Source organism: Melozone crissalis, unplaced genomic scaffold (genome assembly GCF_028551555.1).
Source record: "Melozone crissalis strain CALT ecotype California unplaced genomic scaffold, PUWL_Pcris_2 ptg000061l_1, whole genome shotgun sequence".
Lineage (NCBI taxonomy): Eukaryota > Metazoa > Chordata > Aves > Passeriformes > Passerellidae > Melozone > Melozone crissalis.
This window is the reverse complement of record NW_026535839.1, coordinates 15538133-15563953: the sequence shown is the minus strand read 5'-3', so window position 1 is coordinate 15563953 and position 25821 is coordinate 15538133. Positions and strand designations below refer to the sequence as shown.

The 25821-nt window shown below is 51.4% G+C and overlaps 1 protein-coding gene across 2 annotated transcripts; it reads right to left on the bottom strand.

Moving 5' to 3' along the window:
* Positions 1 to 411: 411 nt before the first annotated feature.
* Positions 412 to 25377, bottom strand: CYSTM1 (cysteine rich transmembrane module containing 1). 2 transcript variants are annotated; one of them, XM_054288088.1, is made up of 3 exons: positions 25298 to 25377; positions 13451 to 13692; positions 412 to 871 (listed from the first exon to the last, which is right to left on the bottom strand). In XM_054288088.1, the coding sequence occupies exons 2-3, from the start codon at positions 13671 to 13673 to the stop codon at positions 765 to 767; spliced, it is 330 nt and encodes a 109-aa protein (XP_054144063.1). In that variant the 5' UTR covers positions 13674 to 13692; positions 25298 to 25377; the 3' UTR covers positions 412 to 764. The 2 variants fall into 2 exon arrangements, with proteins under 2 accessions (XP_054144063.1, XP_054144064.1); XM_054288089.1 differs by having other exon boundaries at positions 25332 to 25370.
* Positions 25378 to 25821: the final 444 nt, after the last annotated feature.

The following is a 25821-nucleotide window of genomic DNA, read 5'->3' as shown; positions in this document are numbered from 1 at the left end:
CCCCACTTTTCTGCAGACAAAAGCTTTGTATCCTTTTCTGGCCAGGCGTGCCATGGAATCCTCTAAATCCTCAGCACTAGATTAATCCATGGCTTTTCTCTTCTTACCCATTAATTTACCTCCTGCAAGCCTCTGCTCTGCAGTGTGGGATGATGGATCCCAGATTGGGACCAGCCCTGTGGCACACACACAGCAGCCCAGCCTGTGCTTCTCCCAGGAGCTGCTGGAGAGGGTCCTGGCTCCAGAAGGGGAAAACAGAAGGATAAAAACCCAACTGTGCTGCCCTGTGTGGGATGAGGGGCTTGGAGTTGCCAGACCATGGACCCCCACCCACAGAGTTCCCACAGGAGACCATACACAGCACCAGAGGGGATGCCCACCCTGCAGACAGACTCACTGAAACAGCCAGGACCTAGTGAAGAAAAATCAACTGTTGGCTTTAATTATTGCGTACGTCTTCGTCTCTAGGGCTAGGAAAATCTCAACTGGTAAATATACATTTCATCAGAATGCCCTTGGCTGAAATACACCATTAGCACATTCTTCAAAGTTACAACAAAAGTCTTAGAAATGTTAAAAAGGGTTTTTTTTTTTTTTCCTTTACTAAAATAAAGGAGTGCACCCCCCACCCCGACAAGGCGCTAGGACGGACAGACGGGAACTCTTGGCTGTGCAAAGCAGAGCGTTGATTACAGTAACAGAAAGAAGTCGGGACAGGAGTGGGGAGCCTGCATAGCACTCGGTGAGCGGCGGGGCGGCAGGGCTCAGGTCAGCATGTCCCACAGGCAGCAGCAGCAGAGCGCGGTCCAGCACGCCGTCAGGCAGGCGCTCTCGCCCGTGTCGTCCCTCCGCCGCTCCTCCACGACGTACACTGCGGGGACAGAGGCTGTGAGACACGGAGCGGCACCACGACACACAGAGGGACAGAACCGGGTGTGGCCCGGTCTGCGGGAGGTGCCAGCTGCCCCAGCTGCAGGCACGTCTGTCCGCAGCCTGTCTGTCTGTCCGCTCAGACTGGCGCTGCTCAGCACCCTCGGAGGAGCAGCTGGTGCCCAGCACTGCTCCAGCCCTACCACACACAGAACTGCCTCTGCCCCAGGATGACAGGGCAGGGACCTGACAGGTACCAGTCCTTGTTCCAGCCCTGTGTCCCTCTGCACGTGAGGGGACTCCCAGCTCTGTCAGCTCAGCACCCGAGGCACAGGAAAGGAGGTGGCAGTGCAGTGCCAGCCCCTGCACCAAGGGGCAGGTGCACAAATGCTCTGTTCACCTCATGAACAGAAACCATCTCTGCCCAGAGGCTCCTGGGATTCACTGCCCACTGCCAGCTGGGATTCACTGCACACTGCTGGGATTCACTGCCCACTGCCAGCTGGGATTCACTGCACACTGCTGGGATTCACTGCACACTGGCAGCTGCTGCAGCACACAGGAGGGAGGCCCAGGTTTGGGTGGAGCTCTCCAGGCAGGGTCTCCTACTTGAGGCCAGTGTGCTGCTTGCTCTTTGTGCCAGCTCCTGAGGCCCATCAGGACAGGGGAGCAGTTTATCTTTGGTTCCTCCTCGCTGAGGCCAGGCTGTCACACCCAGAACTGCATTATTCTGAGGGCAGGCAGGGGATTGTGCTTCCTGGCAGCTTTCCTGGCTCTCGTTGCTGTGGTCTGTGTGGGAAATGTGCCCTCACACAGGAGTCCAAGCCAGGCAGGCAGACACAGTGCTGGAGGCAGAAGCCTGGGCAGGACACAGCTCATGGCACCAGCCTGGCTCTCCCATGGGTTGCTCTGTGCCCAGGAAACCCCTCCCCAGTCACTCCTTCAGCTCTGCAGAGCCATGGGCAGAGCATGATGTGCTTCAGCTTACACAATGCCACAACCCTGGCATCACCAAGTGAGGCAGAGAGGGGGAATCCAGCACCCCCCAATGTCTGTGCTTGGGCACAGCCTGTGCCTGAGCCTCATCAGATCCCCTCTCATAAGGGGAATAAAGAGAAGAGGAATCCTCTGCCCAGGCACAGCCCAGCCCCAGGGGAGCCCCTGCACGGCACTGCTGTCCCCCTCCCCCTGACCACTGTCACAGCGCCTGCAGCCCTTGCTCCAGAATGTCAGGATGGAGGAACCCTCCTCCCTTCAGCCCCAGGAGGAGGTGGCAGCGCTGGGACAGGCTGTGCTGGAGCAGGGGAGGTGCCAGCACTCTCCTCCCTCCGGAGCTGCTGTCCCTGCCCACCTGCAGAGCCCTGGCTGGCACCTCCAGCAGGGGCACAGCAGGACCCGATGGGAGCCTGGCTCCGTGTGCTGCTGCCAGGGGGAGGCTGCACAACTCCTGCCCCCCGTGCAGGGCAGGGCAGTGCCAGGGCCAGCCCCCGCCACACCCACAGGAGAGCAGAACAAGGTCCATGCCCTGTGAGCCTGGCACCCTGGCTGCCTCTTCCATCCCCCTGAAGGGTGGACCACGGACACATCCATCCTATCCCAGGGGAATCTGTCACATGGCAGGCAGAACTTTGGTCAGGCCCCTCCCTCCTCCCTGCACTAAAAGCCAGGCCTGGAACACTTGCAAAGAGAACACGGAGGCTTGGAGCCCTGACCTTACACAGCAGCTCTGCCCACTGCCTGCTCTCCATGGAGAGGTGACCCAGGGGCTTGGTCTGGCCTTTATTTACCTTGTGGATCCAGGAGCTCTAAACAAGCAGCTCTTTGGTGTGCTTGTTTGCTCTAGAAGGTGCTGTGACAATCAGTGGAGGCAAAACACACACCAAATGCCCTGTGTAAGATGGTGACATCCCTGTGCTGGAGCCCTGACAGCCCTGGCTTCCACCCAGGGTCAAGCTGTGCCACCTCTGAGCCATGGGGAGCTGGATTGCTGCTGCCAGAGCATTGCCATCCCCAAACTGAGGGCCCCAGTGCCCTGAGACATCCACATCCACATGGCAGAAGGAGGCTGCCCCTTGCAGTTAAAATCTGTCCAGGACTGCAGGGAGTGTTTGCCTGATTTATGATTAATCCATGAGATGTTTTAAGGTACAGCCAAGTGACAGTGACAGCCAACAAAGCACATCCAAGGCATGTCCAAAGTGCTGTTATGAAACACTTGCTGAAATATTGAAGGGAATGGCTTTCCCCAGCCTGTGCAGAGGGAGCCAGGCCTCAGCTGGCTCATGCTGGATGCTGCCCCTCTGCAAAGGGGGTCACAGTGCCCATGGGCATCACCCTGTCCCTGCCCCTGCCAGCCCCTGGCACTGCTGCCATGGCTTTGCCCAGAGCTGGACAAAGGACAGGCACAGCTGAGGCAGGACCAGGACAGGCCAAGGGACAGCAGCCATGTCAAGGCCTTTCCAGGACTCACCATGGGTTTGGGGGGAGCCTTTCTGTTAGAAACAGTGAAACAACACTCATGTTTGTTCCCTCTTCTTTCTTCTGCTAAAAGCTGGAAGCCATTTGAACCAGCAGCACATTGTGGCAAAAGCACCCTTCTGTAAAAACCCTCTGAAAAAAGCTGTGCTTTTCCCCCTTGGCAGGCAGCTGTGGTACTTCAACCCACAAAACAAACCCACTCACCTTCCAGGTTCAATGAATGCCCCAAAGACACCACCTGAAATACACATTTGAGAGGCTGCTGCCTTCCCCTGCAGAGCTCCTCTCCAAGGAGAACAAGTCTCAAGGGCAGCCCTGGCACTGCTGCAGTCTGAGTGTGCACACCATCAACATTGGAAACTTTCACACCTGGAGAGCACTGGGCAATGCTCTGGGGACAGACAGCCACCCCTCCTCATAGTCTGTGAAGCTTCCTTTGAAGCCACATCAATGCTTCAGGAGCTGCAGCTTTGTCACTGTCACCACACAAACCGCCAGAGAGGTTTTAAGCACAGATACAGAGCATTAAACAGCTTTTCTGATCTGGTGTGGGGCTGGCAGAGGACAGGAGAGGAGCTGAGGGGTGGGCAGCTGTTCAGCTACAGCCACCAAAGCATGCAAGCTGAAAAGCAGCTCCAAGACAGGCTGGATGCACTCTCACCAGCCTGGAGACACCCACACCAATCTGCTCCTTCTGGACACCTGGCCTTTGGCCTCAGGGCACTGGCAGAGTGACACAAGTACCTGGGGACATCAAGGGCACGTGGTGGCAGCCTCACCCACTCCTCCCAGCCCATGCTGTACAAACACAGTGTCAACCCCTGAAACACCATATCCAAACCCAATCCAAAATCTCCCAATGAAGGGAATTGTGGTTTTTGTCAGATTCCTCAGGCTCTGAGTGCCTCCAAGCTGAAGCCACCCAGTTTTCTATGGTGAGCCTTATTGGGGACCTCACCAGCTCCTTTGTGGCTCACTTTTGGCAAGGCTGGGCCCTCCAACATCTCCAACAAGCACAAAGGGTCCTCATCACTATGGACAGAAGCCTTGTTTCTCTTTCTTTTGAAAGAGAAACAAGGGAAGAAGAGAAACAAGAAAGAAGAGAAGAGAAGGGAAAAAGAAGAGAAACAAGGGAGATTTCTGTTAGAGGCACTAGACAGCACTCAGTTCTAGGCTCCATTTTTGAGAGTTTCATTGTTTTTCCGTGAACAGGATGGGAGAAGGTACAAACTGAGAGACCCTCCCAGCTCCTAATCAGCCTTCAAGAGTGTAGAGCACCATGAATCATGCTTACCCTGCAAATGGTATCAGCCCCTGTAATCACCCAGCAGTGGCCTGCACAAACCAGTGCAAATAACTCCCACTTTGTTTTTAAAACAAATACCACAATACCTTCTTATTTCATGTACAGTCTGCTTTATCTTGAGCATATACATTTTGTTTCTTCTCACACCTAATTGATACGTTAATCATTAGCTCCATGAAGGAATGAGCTGTACTTTTCACCCAGTTTGGCATCAACTAAAACTGTGACCTTAAAACTGCAATGCCCCTCACTGCAGTGCTGTACTGGCTCCACAAGGATGGCAGTACAATGGTTTGAAGGTAAAAGCAGATGCACAGGCTGACCTGACTGAGCAATCTGCTGCAGACAGCACAAAATCATTCAAAGGGGTGGTGAGCAAGATTTCTTACTTGCTTAAGAGGAGAAAACAAAGCTCTTGGTGCAGAAGTGGCTTGTGATAAAACCCACTTAATTGACAAGAGGGAAGAGGCTTATGGGTCCCTTCTCTGCTGTGCACTCACCCCCAGATGAGACTGGTATTAAGTAATACTCCTGCTCTGGCCAGCTGTTCCCATGGCAAACAGCCACTCTGATAGCACAGGGAGGATTCTGGGGCTGCAGAAGCAGAGATTGATAAATTAAACACTGCTCCTTCCTCTCTGTGCCCCACAGCCAGGGGTGCAGGTGAGGGGTGTGTGCTGGCACACTGCTGGGCCCAAGGAGAGGAAACCTCAGGGCTCTGGGATTTGAGCCCTTCCACCTTCAGAGGGTGGTGGGTGCTGGGCTGTGCCCTCCCCTTTGATCAGGAGAGCTTTGATGCCAGATCAGCCCATCCTCTCCCAGGATCCAGACTCAGACATCACCTGGGGGTGGTGATGATGCCTTGGGAGAGCCCCTGAGCTCCACAAGCTCCCCCAGGAGTCCTGCACAGCCCAGGGCCAGGCCTGGGTGTCTCAGGTATGGCAGGAATGACACCCAGGCACAGAGAGGCACAAGGGGCAGGCTCAGTGCCTGGGCAGCAGCAGGGGGAGGGCACAGCCCAGCACCCACCACCCTCTGAAGGTGGGAGGGCTCAAATCCCAGAGCCCTGAGGTTTCCTCTCCTTGGGCCCAGCAGTGTGCCAGCACACACCCCTCACCTGCACCCCTGGCTGTGGGGCACAGAGAGGAAGGAGCAGTGTTTAATTTATCAATCTCTGCTTCTGCAGCCCCAAAATCCTCCCTGTGCTATCAGAGTGGCTGTTTGCCATGGGAACAGCTGGCCAGAGCAGGAGTATTACTTAATACCAGTCTCATCTGGGGGTGAGTGCACAGCAGAGAAGGGACCCATAAGCCTCTTCCCTCTTGTCAATTAAGTGGGTTTTATCACAAGCCACTTCTGCACCAAGAGCTTTGTTTTCTCTTCAGCAAGCAAGAAATCTTGCTCACCACCTCTTAGAATGATTTTGTGCTGTCTGCAGCAGATTGCTCAGTCAGGTCAGCCTGTGCATCTGCTTTTACCTCCAAACCATTCTCACCCAGGCCCTTGGAAAGCTTTTCTGTTCAGGATGGAGGCCAAAGAAGGGAAAGTCAGCACAAGTGTGTCCAAGGGATGCAGAAGTGACAGTAAGAGGAAATCAAATGTCCCTGAGCCCCTCTTGGAGATGCAGACCCAGAGCTGCAGGAGGAAGGACCACCCAGCCATGCCCTCCCACTTCTCCTGGAATAAACCCCACACAGGCAGCAAGTGCAGAAGAAGAGATTTCAAGACTGAGGAATGAGACTAAACTTTCATTTGAGCTGCCACCAAGCTGCTCTCTGCATGAGGCCACCAGGGCACAGCAGCCTGGGCACAGATGAGATCTCACTCTCTTGGCAAGGAAGGACTTTAATTGTTCTTTCTCCTCTCTGAGGGTCTGTGCTCATGCCTAACAGCTCCAGGCCTGTTATTTCCCAGCCCCCCAACTCCTCCTGCCCAGAGGCTTTCCCTATGTCCAGTCTCTACCAACACCACACTCAGGTTTCAGGAAATACCTCAGTCCACTCCTGAAACAGACACCAGAGCCAGATGGAAATTCAATAGCCCACTTCCAAGAAAAAAATCTTCCAAAGCTGCAAAATGCTCAGAACAAGTTTCCCAACTCCCAGCTCCAAACACAAATGGCTGCTGCCAGAGCCACCTGAGCAGAAAGCAAGTGTGTCAGGAAATGAAAATACCAAGAGTACAGGCAGTTCCACCTGCAAATCCCCTCTGCCACCAGACAGCCACTGCTGACCCAGCCCAGATTTCAGAAAGAACTGATCTACAACTACTCTGACCAGGTATCAGACCTCTCCTCTTCCATGGCCTCATGCCTGGGCTCAGCAGGTTTGGAAAATTCCTGCCTTTGTGTTCCTGTAAGGCTGAGCAGCTCTGACATTCACCCCAGAGAGCTGCTCCAGCTTTCAGGAAGCTGAGCAGGCCACACATTTCAGGGAAATCTCTGTGCAGGCAGCCAAGCCAGCACTCTGCAGAGCCAACACTGCCCAGGGCAGAGCTGCTCCCCTCTCCCACCAGCCTGGCAGCCAGGCATGGGCTGGGGCTCAGCAGGAACCAGGCAGAAGATTTTCCTGCAGCTGAGCTCAGGGCTGGAAAAGGTTTTGTTTCCTCACCTGAACACACAGGGATGGGATTAAGAGATCTTGGAGATAATGGAAGTGATACTAATCAGCATTTTTGGTGTATCAATGTGCCTGGGAGGGGTTCAACCTCTCTGAAAGGCACAAGCATTCCTCACAGGAGTCAGCACACCTTCTGTAGAGTGCTCAGGTCTGGGCAGGATGTCAGCAGGCATCAGCCAGCTCTCCAAAGCACAAAAACCCCAGCACACAGGTTAGAAAGTGCACAGGAGACAAGTCATATAATAAACAAACTTTCCCTCAGCTCAAATGTACAATAATTCAGGGCTTCAGATTTTCAGCCTGATTTTAGACTACAACAGATGAGAGACATCTCCCCAAACTACAGATTTTGAGAACTTCCTCTGATTTTTTTTATAAATCAGTAAAATCTTAATTTACTGTTAAGGCAAGATGTTTTTTACTTAGTCAGCTGCAGGGCTAAAACCAGCACAGTCCTCAGCCTGTGTCAGTGCTCACACTGAAAATCAGCATCAGCCCTAGAGCTAAACAAGACCTGGCTTGGAGGGATTTGCACAGCACAAACTTCATCTTAGAAAGGTCCTGCAGTTGTGCTCTGGGACAAAGCCCAGTTTAAAGCACAAGGGAATGTGCCCCAGTGAGATTCTCCCTGTGCAGCCCCACAGTCAGTGCAGTGCTGGGAAAAGGCTGGGCACAATTTGCTCCTCACCCAGCCTGGTGCCAGCTGACAAGGACTGGAACAGCAGCCTCATTTCAATCAGCCCACACTGGAGCCAGCCTTGGCCTCCTGAGACCAGTTTGTCTGAAGCATGATTTCAGATACTGGACCTGAATTGGGAATAGTTTTCTTTGCATCAGGTTTTGATCAGATTACTCCCTCCTTGGGGGTGGGAAGCAGTGAAGGTGAGCTGAGACAGCAGCCCCAGGACTGCACTGTTTGCCAGCCAGCAGCCCCTGCTGTTTGTGCAGCCAGGGACAGAGGGAGGGATGATACAGCAGTCCTGGAGCAGAGAACACTGGGGTTTAAAGCACACTGAAGAATGAGAAGCAGATAAGAGGACAACTGCCAAGTAAGATTAAATTTTTTTTTGGCAGGACTCCAGCAGCTGGAGATGCAGCTCCTGAAGGTACAGGAACAGTTAAAGCAAGTGATCTGACAGACTAAGAAAGGATCAACAGACAGAGAGAAAAAGGCTGTGTCCAAATTAACTCCTGCTGGGGAAGGCTCAGCTCCACATGGTGTGGGAAGCAAGGGGGCAACCACTGAAAGGCACTGGAGAGCCTCACCAGAATGACTCCAATCCCTTTCTTTCCACACAGGTAAAGAGGAAAACCCATGCAGGGATTTTCAGTGCCTGTATCTAGGTGACCTGCTTATCCTGCAGCTGGGCAAACATTAGGAGGCAGACAGCATCACTGTGACTGTGACTCTTATCACAACCAGCTTTGCTACAGGTAATCAACTTCCAGAAATAAGATTTCCACCCTGTGTGTACAATGGCTCAGACACAATCCTGAGCTCTGTTTGCCTTCAGTGCCTGCTGACAGACCCTGGTTCCCTTTGGCACAGCATGGAATAACCCCATCCATTACGTTGGCATGTATCAACGTGGAGGTGGGGAGAAATAAAACTGCTGAAATTGCTAGCATCAGCTTCTGCTTTTAGAATTAGTATGTCACTTTGTACTTTGGCTCATTCCACTTCTTTTTAAAGCATACCTTTATCAACTGCATTACACTTCACCTCTAATTTACATAGACAAGAAAGGACCAGCTGAGCAGTCAGCAGTTACTGTGGTTTCCTCACGCCAGCTGATAGCAAATAATGAAAATACTGGTGGGGAAATATCTTCTGGAATGAGGTATTTTCTTCCTCTTAAGCAAGGCCTTGCTGTAAAGAAGAACCTGCTGCCTACACAATGCTGCACACAGGAACCACATTGCTACAGCTGTGTGTTCCCCAGCTTTGCTCTGGGGCAGGCATTGTGTGGCACATCTGCCTGTCCCAGGAACTCTCAGCCACATGGACTTTGTGTGGACAGACACAGAGCCAGCCCTCAGCCCTTGCAGCAGAAAGCTGCAGACAGGGATCAGCAGGTCAGTTCCCAGAGCTAGGAAGCTGAATCAGACACCCTTAAGAATAATGTCCCTCAGGCCCAGCATACACATCACCACCTCTAAAGGCAAAGGGCAAGCTGTTTATTGCTAATCAACAACAGCCAAGTCAGTTGCCAGCCTGTGGGAACCCAGGAAATTCCTCTGGCTGCCCTGCAGGGCTCCAGCCCCTGCCCAGGGGGCTCAGAGCCCTTGGCACAGAGCCCAAGACCCCTGTGCCTTTGATTTAGCCCTTGGAAAAAACAATTACCAACCTTATATGAAGGACTACAAGCCACAACAGTTTAAGTAGAATGATAGTGAAGTTATGACAGGGTGAAAAATAATTTTTTTTTGGGTTTTTAGAATGAGGGTTCAGGAGGCAAGATGGAGGGATCTGGGCATGTCCAGCCTTTCTCCTTCTTCTTCTTGGCCTCCATCTTCTGGGTGATGTTGGCATTTTTAGACTGGTTTAGAGTAGAAGCTCACTGTCTAACATAGGTGATAGGTATTGGAAAGTAATTGTAAATATTGTACACGGAGTTTTTAGTATAAAAAGACAACACTGCCCTGGGGGCAGGCAGAGTGCCTGGAACTGTCCTGCTGGATGGACCTTGGCTGGACAGGAGAAAAAATTTTATAGATAAGGAACAATAAACAACCTTGAGACTGAGAACTGAAGAGTCCTGACTCCTTCTTCAAGCACCAGGCTGGGAAAAGAGACTGTGACACATCTCAGGGTCACTCTGAGCAGCAGAGACCCCGAAACACAGCCCTAGCAAGGTGTGAGACCTGGGGTTTCTTTGGAGACTTTGGTATCAGTAACCTGGTGAAGCCTAAAAGCCATTTATCCAAAAAACAAACCCATGAGGGCTTCTGTGCCACCTCAGTCACCAGTGAGTCTCCAGCTTGCTGCTCCTTCACATGGAGTAAAACCATTTGCTTTGAGGCCTTTCACACCCTGAGGCAGCTGGGGTGACTCTGAGGAGGTGCAAGCTTGTACTCCATCCCTTCTGGGAGAAGGGGCCAAGGATCACTGGGGTCAGCTGCAGTGTCCCTGTGCCACAGTGCCCTGTGGGGGTGGCACATGGCAGTCATATGGCCACACCACTGTCCTAACACAAACCACAAGCTGATTTCTGCAGCCCAGACATCCTTGTGGTTGGCTAATCCTGCACAGACAGTCCAGAGGGGAACACACGTGTTCTGCTTGTTCAGAGCTGCTCTGGACTGCAGCTTCCTCCAACAGGCCTTTAGGTTTGTCCCCCTGTCCAGTGTCACATTGAAAAGGTGGTGACATCCCTTTCTCAGCCATTTGTTGCAGAGTCACTGCTCACTGAACAGCAAGAACTTTCTCCTTCCTACCCTTAGCAGCACTCAGCTGCTTCCCTGTTACACCTCAGATGCAGCCTTAATACACAGAGTGAGGCATGTGAGGATTTTTGACTTCTCCAAGGGCCAGGTGGACAGCCTATGTCCATTGCTACTCCTGAGGCTACAAATTAAGATTAAACAACACCATCACCATAAAATGCTACTTTACCATCAGGTTCTGAGAGCTCAACAGTAATTATATCCATCTGTGTGATCCACTCAAGACCAAAATATGATACATAATTACTTCCACACATTACCATTAGCACATTGGCTGTGCCCTACACTTTGCAGTCTGCCCACACAGTAAATTAATGGAAAGCATAGAATTTAAAGTATAGCAAATTTCCTAATTTTCACTGTGGACACACATTTGCTCAGAAATACTAATGTACTACCTGGAGTAGCTTGATTCATTAGATTAAGCAAAGTCATGTAGGAGAGCAAAACATCCTCTCTGAAAGGAAAGCATCCACACAGCAGCTCTTCCAGATAATTGTCTGGAAACACCACAGGAACTGACAGGGCACAGGAAACCACACTGGACCAGCCAGGCTGACTGCAATGCTTTGATTAAATTTAGATGCCAATTTTTTATATTAGGAGTTCAGCCACACCAACAGATTCATGGCACTAGTGTAACAAATTTATAAAAATTAGCTTTTTTAGAGACATCCACTCTAAACTAGACACTCCTGGGGATCTTAAACAAAGCCCCTTTGAAAGCTCTTTTACAGTGTCAAAGCACAAAGATCAGGTTCCAAACTGACCAGAAAGGAGCAAGGGGTGGGGTGGGGGGGGGGAAAGGGTGTTTAACAGAAGGAGAATGAAGAAAAAGAAAACTTTTGCAGACAAATGCAAAGTTATAGCCCTGACTTCACTTGGCAGACATCAATAAATATTTAAAATAAATATGTGCCATCCAGAGGGATCTGGACAGGCTGGAGAGGGGGGGGCATGTGAACCTCATGGAGTTCACCTGGGTAGGGGCAAGCCCAAAAGACACAGGCTGGGTGGGCCATGGATGGAAAGCAGCCTGGAGGACTTGGAGCAGGGTTAGATGGATATTGGGAGGAAATTCTACCCTGTGAGGGTGGGGAGGACCCGGCACAGGGTGCCCAGAGAAGCTGTGGCTGCCCCATTTCTGGAATTGTCCAAGGCCAGGCTGGATAGGGCTTGGAGCAAATTGGGATAGTGGAAGGTGTCCCTGCCCATGGCAGGGGGTTGGGACAGGCTGATCTTTAAGTTCCAACTCAAACCATTCTGTAATTCTATCACTTTTTTACATCCACTGCTGCAAAAGCAGAACAAATCAGAGGCTCCCAAGGTGGGTTCAGAGATCACCTGCAGCTGCAGGAAGGCAGCTCAAGGACAAGACTTACCAGAAGATTTTTGATTCATGGGTTCGAGTGCTGCTTCTGCAGAGCTGAAGTTGTGCTAGCTTAGGCTTAACAAAATCAAACCTCCTGCAGAACAAGCCTGGGCTCTCAGGGAATGACACTCAAACACTTCACTGCTTGTCCCCTCCAATTTCTTTGTGCTGGTTCAGAGGTTTGTGAGCAGAGCAGAGGACATTCAGTGTCATCAGTTCCCTGATCCAGTTTGATATGAGATCCTTCAAGCTTCCAAGGCAGCAGAGCTGTCTCAAAGCCACAGCCCCTGTGTCCCCTCAGCCCCTGCCAGAACATCCCTTGGTGTGGCTACAGCAAAAAAGCAACACTGGCACCAACCAAAGATGTTCAACATGGGAGACAGGGAGTTGTCCCCCCACAAGAAATATCTCTTAGCCACCCCAAAACCCCAGGGAAACCCTGATTACACTTGGAGTCCAGGTGGTGAAAGTGGTGGGAAGTATCACCATGCTGCTGCCTCCTCCTCCTCCTCAAAGGCAGGGCTCTTGCTCTGTTACAGAGGAAGTTGAACTCATGATTTGACCTCAATTCAGTTTCTTATTCACTCACACTAATTGTTCACTGCTTAAATTTGGGCCCTCCTGATAGACCCACACCAGACTGTTCAAACCCACTGAACAGTCCCACCTCTCTCAGGTGGGATTAAAGGATTAAAGGACCAGAGCTTCTCCTCCTTTCTGTGAGGAGAAGCTCTGGTCCTTTAATCATCTTCTCAGCCTCTGCTCTGGCAATGTGAGCCTGCAGCAAGCCCCAGGAGAGCAGTGGGTGCCAGGGCATACCAATGTGCCACATTGTGGGGACATGGCACACAGATGGATCAGCCAGCTGCCAGGGGAAGGTGCACCATCCTCCCTCCCCAGAAATCAGGGTTTTTCCACAGAATGGTAATAACTTCAGAAAAAAAACCAAAATGCCCAGGAATGAGCAGATCACTTGGACAGATGAGCTCAAGAAAACCTAGGTCCATTAACTCAGCAGGAATTGTACATTTGAATATGATAAGCTTTAACTGTGCAGCCTTGGCTGAAACATATCCACAAGAGACAGGTGGAATGAGAGCTGTGGCAAATCTAAAGGCTGTGCAACAACCTCAGCATAAGGATTCCCCTGAGGAACCAGCAGTGAGGATGCTCAGCAGTATTCTCCAACAACCAGAGAGAGAACTGTGAGAGACACTACAGCAAAATAAAGCATGAAAACAAGCTGCAAACAAAATGGCCACTTCCAACAAGTCCTCACCCCCTCCAAGGCCAGCAGGGCCAGGTGAACACTTTACTTCAAGGTCAGTGTGTCCCTGAGGTGGAGCTGCTCAGCCATACCTGTGTTTTTCGGCCCATCTGCGTACACTGGTCCTGGTGGCGGTGGAGGAGCGTTCTGCCATCCATACTGGGGATATCCCTGGTAGCCTGGCTGGCCTGGCTGGTAGGGCCCGGGGGGGTAGCCAGGGTAGGGGCCAGGGGGGGCCCCTGGCTGCTGGGCATAGGGTGGGTACGGGGCGGTGGGGCCCGGGCCGGGGTACGGCGGAGGATTATCGTAGCTCATGTGGGATGCACAGTCTGGCCTGCAAAAGAGGGAAACAAACAGGACAACTGGTTGGATTTTGTCTGCTCATCCACAACCATATGAGTTCCTTTTCACACTGCTCTCCCAGGGCCCTATGTTGTGTGAGAAACAGACTTCAAAGTACCTAGTCAAGCAGTGAATTTATTTTTAACCCTATCACAGGGGCAGGGAGGGAGTTGAAGTGATTTCTCTAGGTGACATAAGTTTAGCTGAGCAGGAGTAACATGCTCCTTTCCAGCCATGCATCAGCTATTCACCCTAAGACCTAAGTCTTGCAGCAGCAAAACAAAACCCTCTGCTTCCACTCACAAGTAAAACACTTTTAAGAGAGACTCAGAAGTGATTATTTCCTGTTTCTGTCAATATTGGAAAGGAAAACAATAGAAAAATGCAGCCTGTTCCAGGCATATTTGATAGCTTTGACAGGAGAAGGAGTGAACACAAATACCCATTACACTTCTGGTAACTGTTGAGGCCTGCAGACCACTGTGGACCAAGGCTGTATGTGGATAATTTCCTGATGCCACTGTGCCCCAGCACGTTGTGCAGTCTTCCAGCCATACACAACCAAATCATTAAGCAGCCACAAGAAATTAGGGCCTTGGGCTGAGCCTCATTCAAAAAGCAACATTAAAGACCCCAGAGAGCTGATGCTCATAAAACCTATGTCATGTATTACTCATGGCACAGCCATCAGAAGACAAGACTGTCACAATACTGCAATTTTAATGAACCTCTAAGTAGCATGACTAAGCAAACCATTTCTTACATTAGGCTCCTGTCTGAGGAACAGAAGAGTATGTTAATATCCCACAAATTCAGGAACCTTCCTGGCTGAGGCAGCTGAACCCTGCTATTTCCTTCCCCTATCACAGGCTGCAGACAGATCACCAGTTCCCCTTTGCTGCACACCTCCTCCCACACGCCACAGGGAGAAATACCAGCAGCACAATCTGTCTCTGTCTCTGGCTGCTGCAGGCTGCAGTGGGAGAGGCTGGCCAGGATCCCCTGTGGACGGCACTGGGATGGGCACGAAGCCGGGCTGGGCTGACTGCTCAGCACGGTATTCCCATTCTATGGGCAGCAGGCTAAGGCAGCCCCAAAGGATTCCACTTGAACTCAAATTCAGCCAGCAAATAAACTCAGCCATCCCATTGCTCCCCTACCAAGGGGATTCATGCTGGCACTGCTGGGGGCCACCCTTGTCCATCAGGACTGGCCATCACTCCCTTTGGTAGCCAAGCAGGGAGCCTGCCTGGCCTCTGTGCAAGCACCCAGCATGGGGACATGCCAGAATCCCCTGGGAGCCAGTGGAACCACCCAGGTACCAAAGCAGCTCTGCAGAAAGGGCTCAGTGGGGATCAGGTGTACCTGGCACAGCTCAGAAACCTCCGAACCGCCCCGGCACGGCGAGCGGAGCCCAGCGGGGCAGGGGCCGGGCGGGGGCAGCGCTGGGGCTGCGCTCGGGTACCGCAGTCCCTGCAGCGGAGCGAGCTGGGTATGTGTGTTTACAGCCTCCTGTGTGTTTATTTACAGCCCTGTGTGTTTACAGCCCGCTGTGGGTGTGTTTACAGCCCCTGTTTGATGGCCCTGGAGCGCCGGCTGCCGCTCCCCGCGCCCGGATCCCAAGGCGCTCCCTTGGTTTTACACGCTGTTCCTGCCCGAAGGTCGCCAGCACGACGGTGCCAAGCGGCACCGAGCACACGGCACCGAGCACAATGCCCGGCACCGAGCACACGGCACCGAGCACACGGCACCGAGCACAATGCCCGGCACCGAGCACACGGCACCGAGCACACGGCACCGAGCACACGGCACCGAGCACACGGCACCGAGCACAATGCCCGGCACCGAGCACACGGCACCGAGCACAATGCCCGGCACCGAGCACACGGCACCGAGCACAGTGCCCCACACCGAGCACCCGGCCCGGCTGATCCCTGCGATCCAGGGGCTGCTCCAAGGGCTGCCCGCCCTCCCTGCAGGACACCGAGGAGCCCTTGAGGCTCACAGGCTGTGGCTGTCACTCACCTGAATTCATCCCAGAACTCCTCTTGGTGTGCCAGGCACAGTCACAGGATCACAAACATGCTGAGTTGGACAAGGACCATCCAGTTCAATCCCTGGTTGTGCACAGACACCCCAACAACCCCCCCTGTGCCTGGGAGCATTGTCCAAGAGCTCCTGGAGCTCTGGCAGCCTGGGGGCTGTGACCATTGCCTGTCCAGTACCCTCTGGGGGAAGAACCTTTGCCTGAAATCCAACCTAACCCTGCCCTGACACAGCTCCAGCCCTTCCCTGGGTCCTGTCACTGGTCACAGTGAAGAGATCAGTGTCTGTCCCTCCTCTTCCCTTCACAAAGAAATTATCCCAGCCAACTGCTAAGGCAGTGCTATACCCTGCAGATGATGTAGTTTAATGGCGTTCTCAAGAGTTTTAACTGCTTAACCAAATGCCAAGGATTACAGGAATTTTATTTATAGTTGTTTTTTCCCCCCACTACTAGGCCAGCCAGACCACTTAACTGCTCACTTTAAAACTGACAAGCACAACATACACTTAACTCAAGGCTCTTTAACCACTGCACTGCAATGCAACACCTCTAGAAATTCCAGCAAGGAAATTCTTCCTTCAGGGAGGCAGGGTAAGGCAGGCAGCAAGCCCTACAACTCACTTCAGTGCAATCAATTAGAGAACTGGGACGTACCGGGCCACTAATGCTCATCTAACCCAGAAAATTGTCCCAAAATAACATCCAAAAGCAAGTTTCCAGGGAAGAACAAGGCCAGAGAGAGTGTGTGTGCATACCCACAGACCACTGCATGTTGCAGAGGAACCATTTGGTGCCCAGACATGGCCCAGCCAGCCCTGTGAAGGCCCTGGTTTGCTCAGCCTCCCTGCCCCAAAGTTCAGCTGCTGTGCCTTGTGGAAAACTGCCTCCTGCCCATCAGGTCACCCTCCTCAATTCAGGGATGCACCAAACCAAGGAGCTGGCATGTGGGAATGCCCTGGTCCAGATCAAAGAGCCCCGGCCCATTTTCTGCTCCTTGGGCAGGGGACAACCTCTCCACCCATGTTCCCCTTCTCTGTTCAAGGGTGTCATTTCACACCCTAGGTACAGATACATGTGTTTTTATATACACATAACACAAGGCAGCAAACAACAGACCATGTTTTGTTCATAAACCTTAAGAACTCCCTGGGCTTAGCCTGCTTTGATGAGCACTGTCAAGCTCCAGCAGATGCACCTGGATTGCTTCAGTTTTTCAAAGTCCTTCTGCCCAAGAGGATGGTCATCTCAGCCTACCCTTTCCAGAGAAGGTCAGCCTTCCCTTCTGTCCCTTCAGATGCATCAATTCATTTATCTACATTCAATATCACTGGTATTTTAGTGCTGAAGCAAGGTTTAACAGATGCTGTGATTCTTCAGCTGGCTGCGAACTCAAATTCAGTCAGCAAATAACAAACTCAGCCATCCCATTGCTCCCCTACCATGGGGATTCATGCTGGCACTGCTGGGGGCCACCCTTGTCCATCAGGACTGGCCATCACTCCAGGCAGGGAGCCTGCCTGGCCTCTGTGCAAGCACCCAGCATGGGAACATGCCAGAATCCCTTGGGAGCCAGTGGAACCACCCAGGTACCAAAGCAGCTCTGCAGAAAGGGCTCAGTGGGGATCAGGTGCACCTGGTACAGCTCAGAAACCTCTGAAAGAGTGTGGTAAGAAGAGAGCCTGGTTAAAACCAACACACAGGGAGATGAACAAAAAAACCTTCATATCAGCAGCTCTGCAGAAATGTCTGTGAAATGGTCAGGAGGAGTTAAAAATCCAGTGCTTGAGCAAACGGGGAAGTGGCAGCACAGGGAACAAGAAAGAACTACTCGTGTTCTTTGTTTACCAGCTCTGTGTTAGCCATGTCAAAACAGTTTTTGAAGAGAAGGCAGGCTTGGAGTGGAGGCAGTAACTGAGATTCCATCTGCTGATATGGGAGAGGTTCTGAGGGGAAAACTGGCCAGAACCTACTGACAGCTGTACAGATGCCTGGGCAGAGACAGCAGAACAACAGAACAGAGGAAAAGATGGAGATTAACAACAGCATTTTCCACAACTGAGGGTAAAGTAACATAACTGAGATTAGGCAAGAGATAAAAGAGAGTGTCCAGCATGGACACTTTCAGCAGCCACTGGGGATTTGTCTGTGATGAGTGAGGAAACTCGTGAAGAATCCATCAAGGCATCAGCAAACCCAGGAGGCTGCTGTGGAACCTCAGTTCTCAGAAAGAATCTTTGCCTGTCCTCCAGTTTCAGGGCCAGTCATTGCTACACGTACACAAATCCCTCCTTGCCCTTTTTGAGCTGTGTGACAACACTGAGATTTCCTTCAGTCTCATGACCTCATGCAGGCTTTACACACTTCCCAGCACTATTTACTCACATGGGTATGTGTTAGCATGGCAGGGCTTTGAATCATGAAGCAGATACTTTTCAGAGACATACCTGAGCTCTTAGTCAAATGTATCACCAAGCTTTGCTGTGGGTTCTTACCCCAACCAGTAACTCTGTGTGAGCTGCAACCAGGACCAGCCCCTGTGAGGTTGCATCAGAATTTGTATCTGTGGCTTTCCTGTTCAGCACTCTCAGAGGCAAAGCTCAGAAGAAAGAAGCCAACCATCAGCAAAGCCCTTTGCTTTCCATGGCACTGCAGGAGGTGCAGCAGGAAGAGCCACTACAGAGCTCAATGTCCCTGCCCAGCCTCACAAAGAGATTTCCTTGCAAACAAAGACACTTCCTTGACTGTCACTAAGCATTTGCCCTGTCTGCTGCTGCTTAACAACAGAGAAATTGCTAATCCATCTGAAGAGAAAGGCAAACCACGTGCCTATTCCTCCTCCCCACAGCATCAGTCCCTTTGCTAAGGGGCAAGTTCATTGGTACATCATTGTTTCCTTAAGTTGTATTCAAACTCCTTTGTTCCACACTAAGTAAACATTATTTCCCCTACCCCAACAGCAGGGTTTCATTTTGAAACAAGCTGCTGACCATACCCCAGCCAGAAGGCTGCAAAAGGTCTGCAAAGCAGAATTCACTGAAGTGTGGTGTTGTATAGAAAATGTACATGACCTCAGATGTACCCACAGAGGTACCAACAGGCAAGAACCACCATCCTATGGGAGACTATCAGTCCCTCTGCAGCTGTAACCCACCTCTGGCTAAGGCTTAGCAAAAGGTGCAAGCACAGAACTATAATGCTTTGCATTCACTACACACAGATTTATACTTAGCTTGTCTATTTTGGCAACCAATCCTTAGAGAAACAAATTTCACCATTAGGCTTTGAAAAAACTTCTGATTGCTTCACGCTTACTGCCTTGTACAAGGCCAGCAAACCAAGGCAGCTGCTGCAGAACCAGTCACTCATTGCTCCTGATCCTCCTCTTCCAGCACACTCATGAATTTATTATCTTGTTCTTTTTTCAGAGATCTCTCCTGAGCGGAACACTGCTTCACCAGAGCCTGCAACACTCCTTGATTAGTCTTTCCAGGCATCACTGTGCCTTTTAGTGTCACCATTTGTCTAGGGAGAGGAGGCAGACTCTCTGCACAGTGCCACAGCTGTCTCCTGCTTCCCACCCCTTTCCCATTCCACTCCCAGGGCAGCTCCTGCCATCCATCAAGCTAAAAACAGAGCTCAAGTTGCACTGAACGTCACTGCAGCTGCGAGATCCTTCCAAGTGGGAACAGCTCCTCAGAGCCTGGCACTGCACATGTACAGCTCACCCCACTGCTCACCCAGGGACAGCACAGCCTCCTCCTGGAAACAGCCTCAGCTTCAGCCTGGGGAGTCTCACCATCCACCTCTAAAACTAGGAGCAAAGGAACAGGAAGCCTCATTTAAATGGTTGTTGGATATGTCACTCCATAAGTGCAGCCCTATGGCACAGCCTGGGGGCCTGGACAGGGAGGACTTTTGGTCAGAGGGTACCATAATGCATGAAAACAACCAAGAATGAAGAGAAGAAGGGAAAACGTGTTGGAAGAACACTTTTCTGTTAGCACAAGGGTTGCCCAAACAAAGTGCCTGCCAAGATGACCCAGTTTCACTCTTTTCCCTCCTCCAAAGGCCACGTACAAGGCTGGTGCTCCCAAACATCTCTGGAGGTCAGACTAATTATGGTCACCATAATTACTGACCAAATGATGGGAGAGCAGTAGGAATCTGCTTCTACCTGTTGGCACCTTGTTACCTTGGCAAAACTGAGGAGAGCATGCATAAAACCATCTGCATTTTTACACAGCAGGTGTTGACAGCTACTAATCCACCTGCAAAGAAACACCAGTCCCTATGGACAGCTGCCTGCAAGTCAGATCCTTCACTGCAATCTCCAGTGCAGGCAAATCCATTAAATAAAGAACTGTGCATAGGGGTGAGAGGGCAATCTAACCAGGGTGCTGAAACAGGGTGAAATGTCTTCTCTTGCATAGGGAACAGTGCAAGAAACAGCCCTAGGAAAACAAATGGGGGATTAGTAAATTAAACAAACAAACCAAAGAAAATTAGCAGTCTGGAAAACAGAAGAAAACCCCCCACAACGACCCAAAAGCAATTAGCAGATTTCTGGAACTGAAAGGTGAGAAGTTGCTTGTTTATAGGACAGCAGAACAAGCTTTGCATCTCGTGCTGCTGTGGTCAGGAGGAATCACGTTCTGGGTAGGGCAGGTATTGACTCAGCTGGTCCGTGCAGAGATGCAGGTGGAGGGCAGGGTGAGAGGCCAGACCCTGAGAAGGACAACTGGGGCACCCTGATGTAACCCACCCCTTCCAATGCCTGCAGCACTAGGAAGCAGTTTTCCAATACAGAGCTCTAATGGAAAGTACATTTAACATCAACAATCCAGCTCCTGGCAACCAGCCTAGCATTTAAATTACACTTCATATGAACAGTATCCAAATGAAAAAGAGAACAAGTGGCTTTTAAATGGCACTGGCTCAGTGTTTCCCTCTTACCAGCTTATTTGTCAGCTCCATTTACTGATTGTATGAAAGGTATGTTAAGGATAAATTGAAAGAGATTCCATTCTTGCTCAGTTTGCTTCCAGGAAAAGCTTCCTCCCTGGTTTGCCCTCCCACTCCACCAGATAGCTCCATCAACCCAGACTAATAGATGAGGGGGAACAAGAGCTGCCCCCACCTTTTCTGACAAAAGCTGTTTGAAACTGCTTTAATTTCCAAAAGGCAGGTCTAGGCAAAAGCAAAAAGCCCAGCTTTGTTCTGTAAAAGGAAAAGCTAAACCCCACTCCTCTGTTCAAACCCATTTCCTTAGGAAGAGTCCTGGACTCCAGGACACTCACACTCCTTGGGAAAAGGGCATTTCCTCATGTTCAGCTGAGTGCCTGTCAGGCATCTCCTGCACAGAACAATTGCTGCTGCTCCTGTGGCTGAGAACACCAGACCAGGCAGCTCCGTGCAGTGAGCAGTGGTTTGGATGAACAAGCATCAACCTTCCTGAGCCAGGAGTTCCCTCCTCCTGGTGTCCTCCAAGCCCTCCTGAGATCTGAAGTCTGCCCATGTGTGAAAATGGAAAGTGCAGATGATGTTTGAGGCTGAGGCTGGTGTCTCTACAAACCATCCCAGCTCCCCAGTCCCACTGTCTGCTCTGCCTTCTGGGCAAAACCATAATGGATGTGCACATTTCCAGGTGATTTTGGTTTCAGAAACCAGGATTTGATCAGTGCTAAAGGGCCGTCATGCTGACAGGTTTTGCCTCAGAGGCAACATCCCTTGTGGAGCTTCACAGTCACAGATCTCCACAGAGCTCTCACCAATGCACCCTCACACCCACACAGCATTGCACACCAGGATTTTCCTTCTTCAGACAAATTTCAATGGCTCATCAATTGTTACCAACACACAAACCTCTTCAGAAATGCCACCTCTCACCTACTGCCTGCCCACTGTCTACCTACATGTTCTGCATGGCAGAAGGAAAGTATGAAGCTGACATAATTCCTACAATAAAGCAATAGTGGAAAAAAACCCAAACCCAATGCCCTGCTACTGTTACTACATGAGCTGCAACTTCATAGGGGAAATTGTACAATTTTTCAGACATCTGATGAAAGATTTTAGAAATCTTTAGATGAAATATACTTTAACACCAGGAACTAACAATTACAAAGATGGAAAGCATAATTTCACAGCCCCTCAGGTGGTGTCAGCCATGGCTGCTGTTGCTCACACAGGTGAGACTCTGCTCAGGTACAGCAGTGCCTGGGGCAAAACACACCAAAAAGCAAAGTCCTTTACTGAAACAATTTCAGAGAGAAGCATCAACATCTTAATTTCAGGTTTTGAATGCTTTGGCATGCACTGCTCTCGTTCAAGTCTTTGTATAATGTGTTGCCTTAGATAATTCCAGAAATACATGACTATAATTTGCTGTTAGAGTGGTGTACTGACTGTTTTAAGGTGCAACAAATACCAAAACAACAAAAAACTCAATGAAAACTTCTGATTGTCAGGTAAAACTAGACCTGCAAATAACAATTAAAGCAAGCAGCTTTGTTGGTCTAAGTGAGAACATGAAACAAAAAGTTTGACTGGCAAGAAAATTAGCAAGCACAAATAATACATTTGTATGTTATTCAGATAATACATTTGTATGTTATTCAGATTTGTATGTTATTCAGATAATACATTTGTATTTTATTCAGTTCTGGCAGCATTCCAGCCATGGAACAGCAGCAGTCTTTCAGAAAACTTCCCCAGCTCTGAAACACTGGTGGATTAAGTGGAAGACACCACCCAGAGCAGGATGATTTTCCAGCACCTCAAGCAGAAGCACACACAGCTCCCAAGGCACAGCTATGCTGCTGTGTGCAGACGGAAATATAAGCACTTCCTACAGCTGAGATCTCATTACTCAGAAGGAGATTTCCATGATAGGCTGGAAAATGGAATGAAACTGAGATTTCTCCACCCCCCCTCCATGTTTTCTCACTTTTTCTGCTTTTCCATATCTTTCATGTGGGTCTAACAGGATGCTTTATTTTGCCTGTAGGGCCTATGCAAAAATCCTCTTTAATGTCTGCTTGTCACAGGGCCACTCCCAGATCCTCCCAGTGGTCACCAAACCAGGAAAGCTTTGCCTTACCTTGTCAGGGGCTGAAAAACTTCCACACATCAAGGGACTGCCCTCAATAGCTGGTAAGACCAAATAATACCTCAAGAATACATGATAATCCTAGCGTGGATTTCTGATACTTAAGTGATAGAAACAGCAGTTTTTGTTCAGAATGAGGAATCCAACAGGAGCTTCTGCAATGCCAGCCAGCTGTGGGCAGGCACTGGAGCACAGCACTGCTCCCTCCCAGGGCAGGGTGTGATGGCAATTCCACACAAGCTGGGGAGAGCTCCCAGGACACAGAGTGAGGGTCCCTCAGCAGGGCTGTGAGGGCAGGATTTCAGCAGGAGGAAGGCAGACTCTCCCACGCTGGGCTGCTCTCAGGCTGCCTGTGGGAAGGCAGGCAGGATGCCAGGCCTGGCAATACCCACAGCCTGCCTCAATGACTCGGGTCCTTCCTATCTTCCCCTATTCCCAGAAATGACGGTGCTATTTTCTACTCATTGAGCCAGTGGCTTTGAGGTCAGCAGCAGGAAGTTGAGAAAGGCAGGATACACAACCCAGAGAGTAGAAAATGTCAATACTGACAGCAGAGAATGAGTGAACTGGCCCATTCAAGGCTCCAGTGCCCACGAGAAGCTTTCAGGGAGCCCTCACAAGCTTCCAGCTGTGCCACAGAGAGATCACAAATGGGACAGGAGAAATGCTGACCTGTTTCTTGAACATCCAGGGTTACACAAACTTGCTCTGCCCTTGTAGAAAAAAAACCAAATCAGGTAACATATTAATCTGATCCTGCACAGAAGTACCTGAGAACAGGCAGCTCCTCTGTTTAGGGCACACAAAGCCCTGCAGGTGCTTCTTCTCCATCATCCCAGTGCAATGCTACGAGCAGGACATCTCTGCTTACACTCACTGAACACCTCTGGCTTTCTGAGCAGCAAACCACTGCCAATTTTAAATGTAGCATGGCCCTGGGGGACACAGGGCAGCAGAAAAGCAGAGCTCTGCTCTGACTGGCACCAGGGCACGGCCTCACAGGGTCTGCTCAGAAACACAGAGCCCCCACCCATGTCAGAGCCACTCCTTTACAGGACAGGCTCCTCTTCGACCTCTGCTGCAAGGACAGCCATCAGCCTCTGCAGATTATCAGTTACAGCTCTCACACCCTTCGGGGAATGACAAATCAGTATTTAACAAAGATGGCCTTTAGAGCATGTGAATAGGGGGAAGAGGGGAGCAGACTTTGTGGTGCACAAGTTCCTGCGCTTGGTAAAACCACTATTCTGCGCAGTGGGAGATTATTATCTAACATGCACATTAATCCCTGACTGTCCCCAAAAAGCACTGAAATGCGATCAGAAAAAATTATAAAGTCTCAGTGTTTTCAGCCTCCTCCTCAGTCTACCTGATATAGTAATGTTATTATTATCATCATCAAAAATTTCTAGGAAGAGTCACTTATTATTTAAGCAGCTGATGAGAAATACCCCATTGCTAGCACAGCAGCACTTCCCACACCTTGTATCCTTTCCCTGTATTTACACAGCACAAGGAGAAGGCAGCTGCTCAGCACAGTCATTATAACTCACCCACACTCACTACCTTACCCAGACTTACCCTATTTACAACCAGGTTGCTCACACACGTCTCGTAGTACAGGCATCAAAAGCAAAAAGCAGCTCTTTTTTTCCTTTCAGATAAAGCTAAACACGAGGCTGGGATGGGTGGGACAGATGCTGGCACTGGCCTGGACAGAGAGGGGCTACCGGTGGCACATCCATGCGGCAGGGACAGGACACGAGTCCTCTCCTTCCCTCACTCTCCTATTTCACCGTGACATTTAATTATCCAAATGAGGTGTCCTCAGCTATAGCAACAGAAAACATAAATCCAGGACAACCACAACGGCTTTAAAGACACGATGCAGCACTATTACTTTCACTCCGAGCGCTGCCATGCCTCTCGCTGTACACCAAATAAGCCTGAGCATCAGTTCCACCCGTGCCCACCCGCCCTGGGTCACGGCCGGCCTCAGCCGGGCAGCGCCGCGTTCCCCGCGGACAGGGCAGCGCTGGGAGCCGCAGCCCCGCTCCCCGGGCCGGCCTGGAGCTGTCGGGGGCAGCTCTCGGAACAAACCCGCACGGCCGGCGCTGCAGGCAGGGCGGCACCCCCGGGATGGGGGGGTTTACCGGGCCGCTCCTGCCGCGACCCCTCCGCAGCGCTGGGCGCAGGGCGGGCACGCACCGCGGGCTGCGAGGGACGGGACGGGTCCGGCCCTTCACCCCCGGGGAACCTTCCTCCTCATCCTCCCCATGCTCCTCATCCTCCTTCTCTTCGTCCTCCTCAGTCCTGCGCGGCCCCGCTCCCCCCACCCGCCGCAGCTCCCACTCGCCCGGAGCCGAGCCGAGCCGAGCCGAGCCGAGCCGAGCGCAGCCGAGCCCGGCCCGGGCCCCCCGGCCCCTCACGGAGCCCCGGTACCTGCGCCCTGCGCGTCTCGCGCCGCCGCCCGCACCTGCTGCGCACCCCGCGGCACGGTGACGTCACGGCAGACAGGCCACGCCCCCTCCGAACCGGGCGGACACGTCACGGCCCGAGTCCCGCCCTAAGGGGCGTGGCCATGATGGGGGCGTGGCCAAGGGAGCGACCGGGGCGGCCCCGGGCCCTGTCCAGCAACTGTCCCTGTCCGTGTCATTGTCCCTGTCCCAGCAACTACCCCTGTCCCTGTCATTGCTCCTGTCCGTGTCCCTGTCCCAACTACAGCTCTTGTCTCTGTGCCTGTCACAGCTATTGCCCCGTCCCTGTCATTGTCCTTGTCACTGTCCTAGCTACTGCTCTTGTCTGTCCCTGTCCCTACCCCGTCCCTGTCGTTGTCCCTCCCCTGTCCCAGCTACTGCCTTTGTCTCTGTCCCTGCCCCAGCTATTGCCCCGTCCTGTCGTTGTCCGTGTCCGTGTCCCTGTCCCAGCTACTGCTCTTGTCCCTGTCCCAACTATTGCCCCTGTCC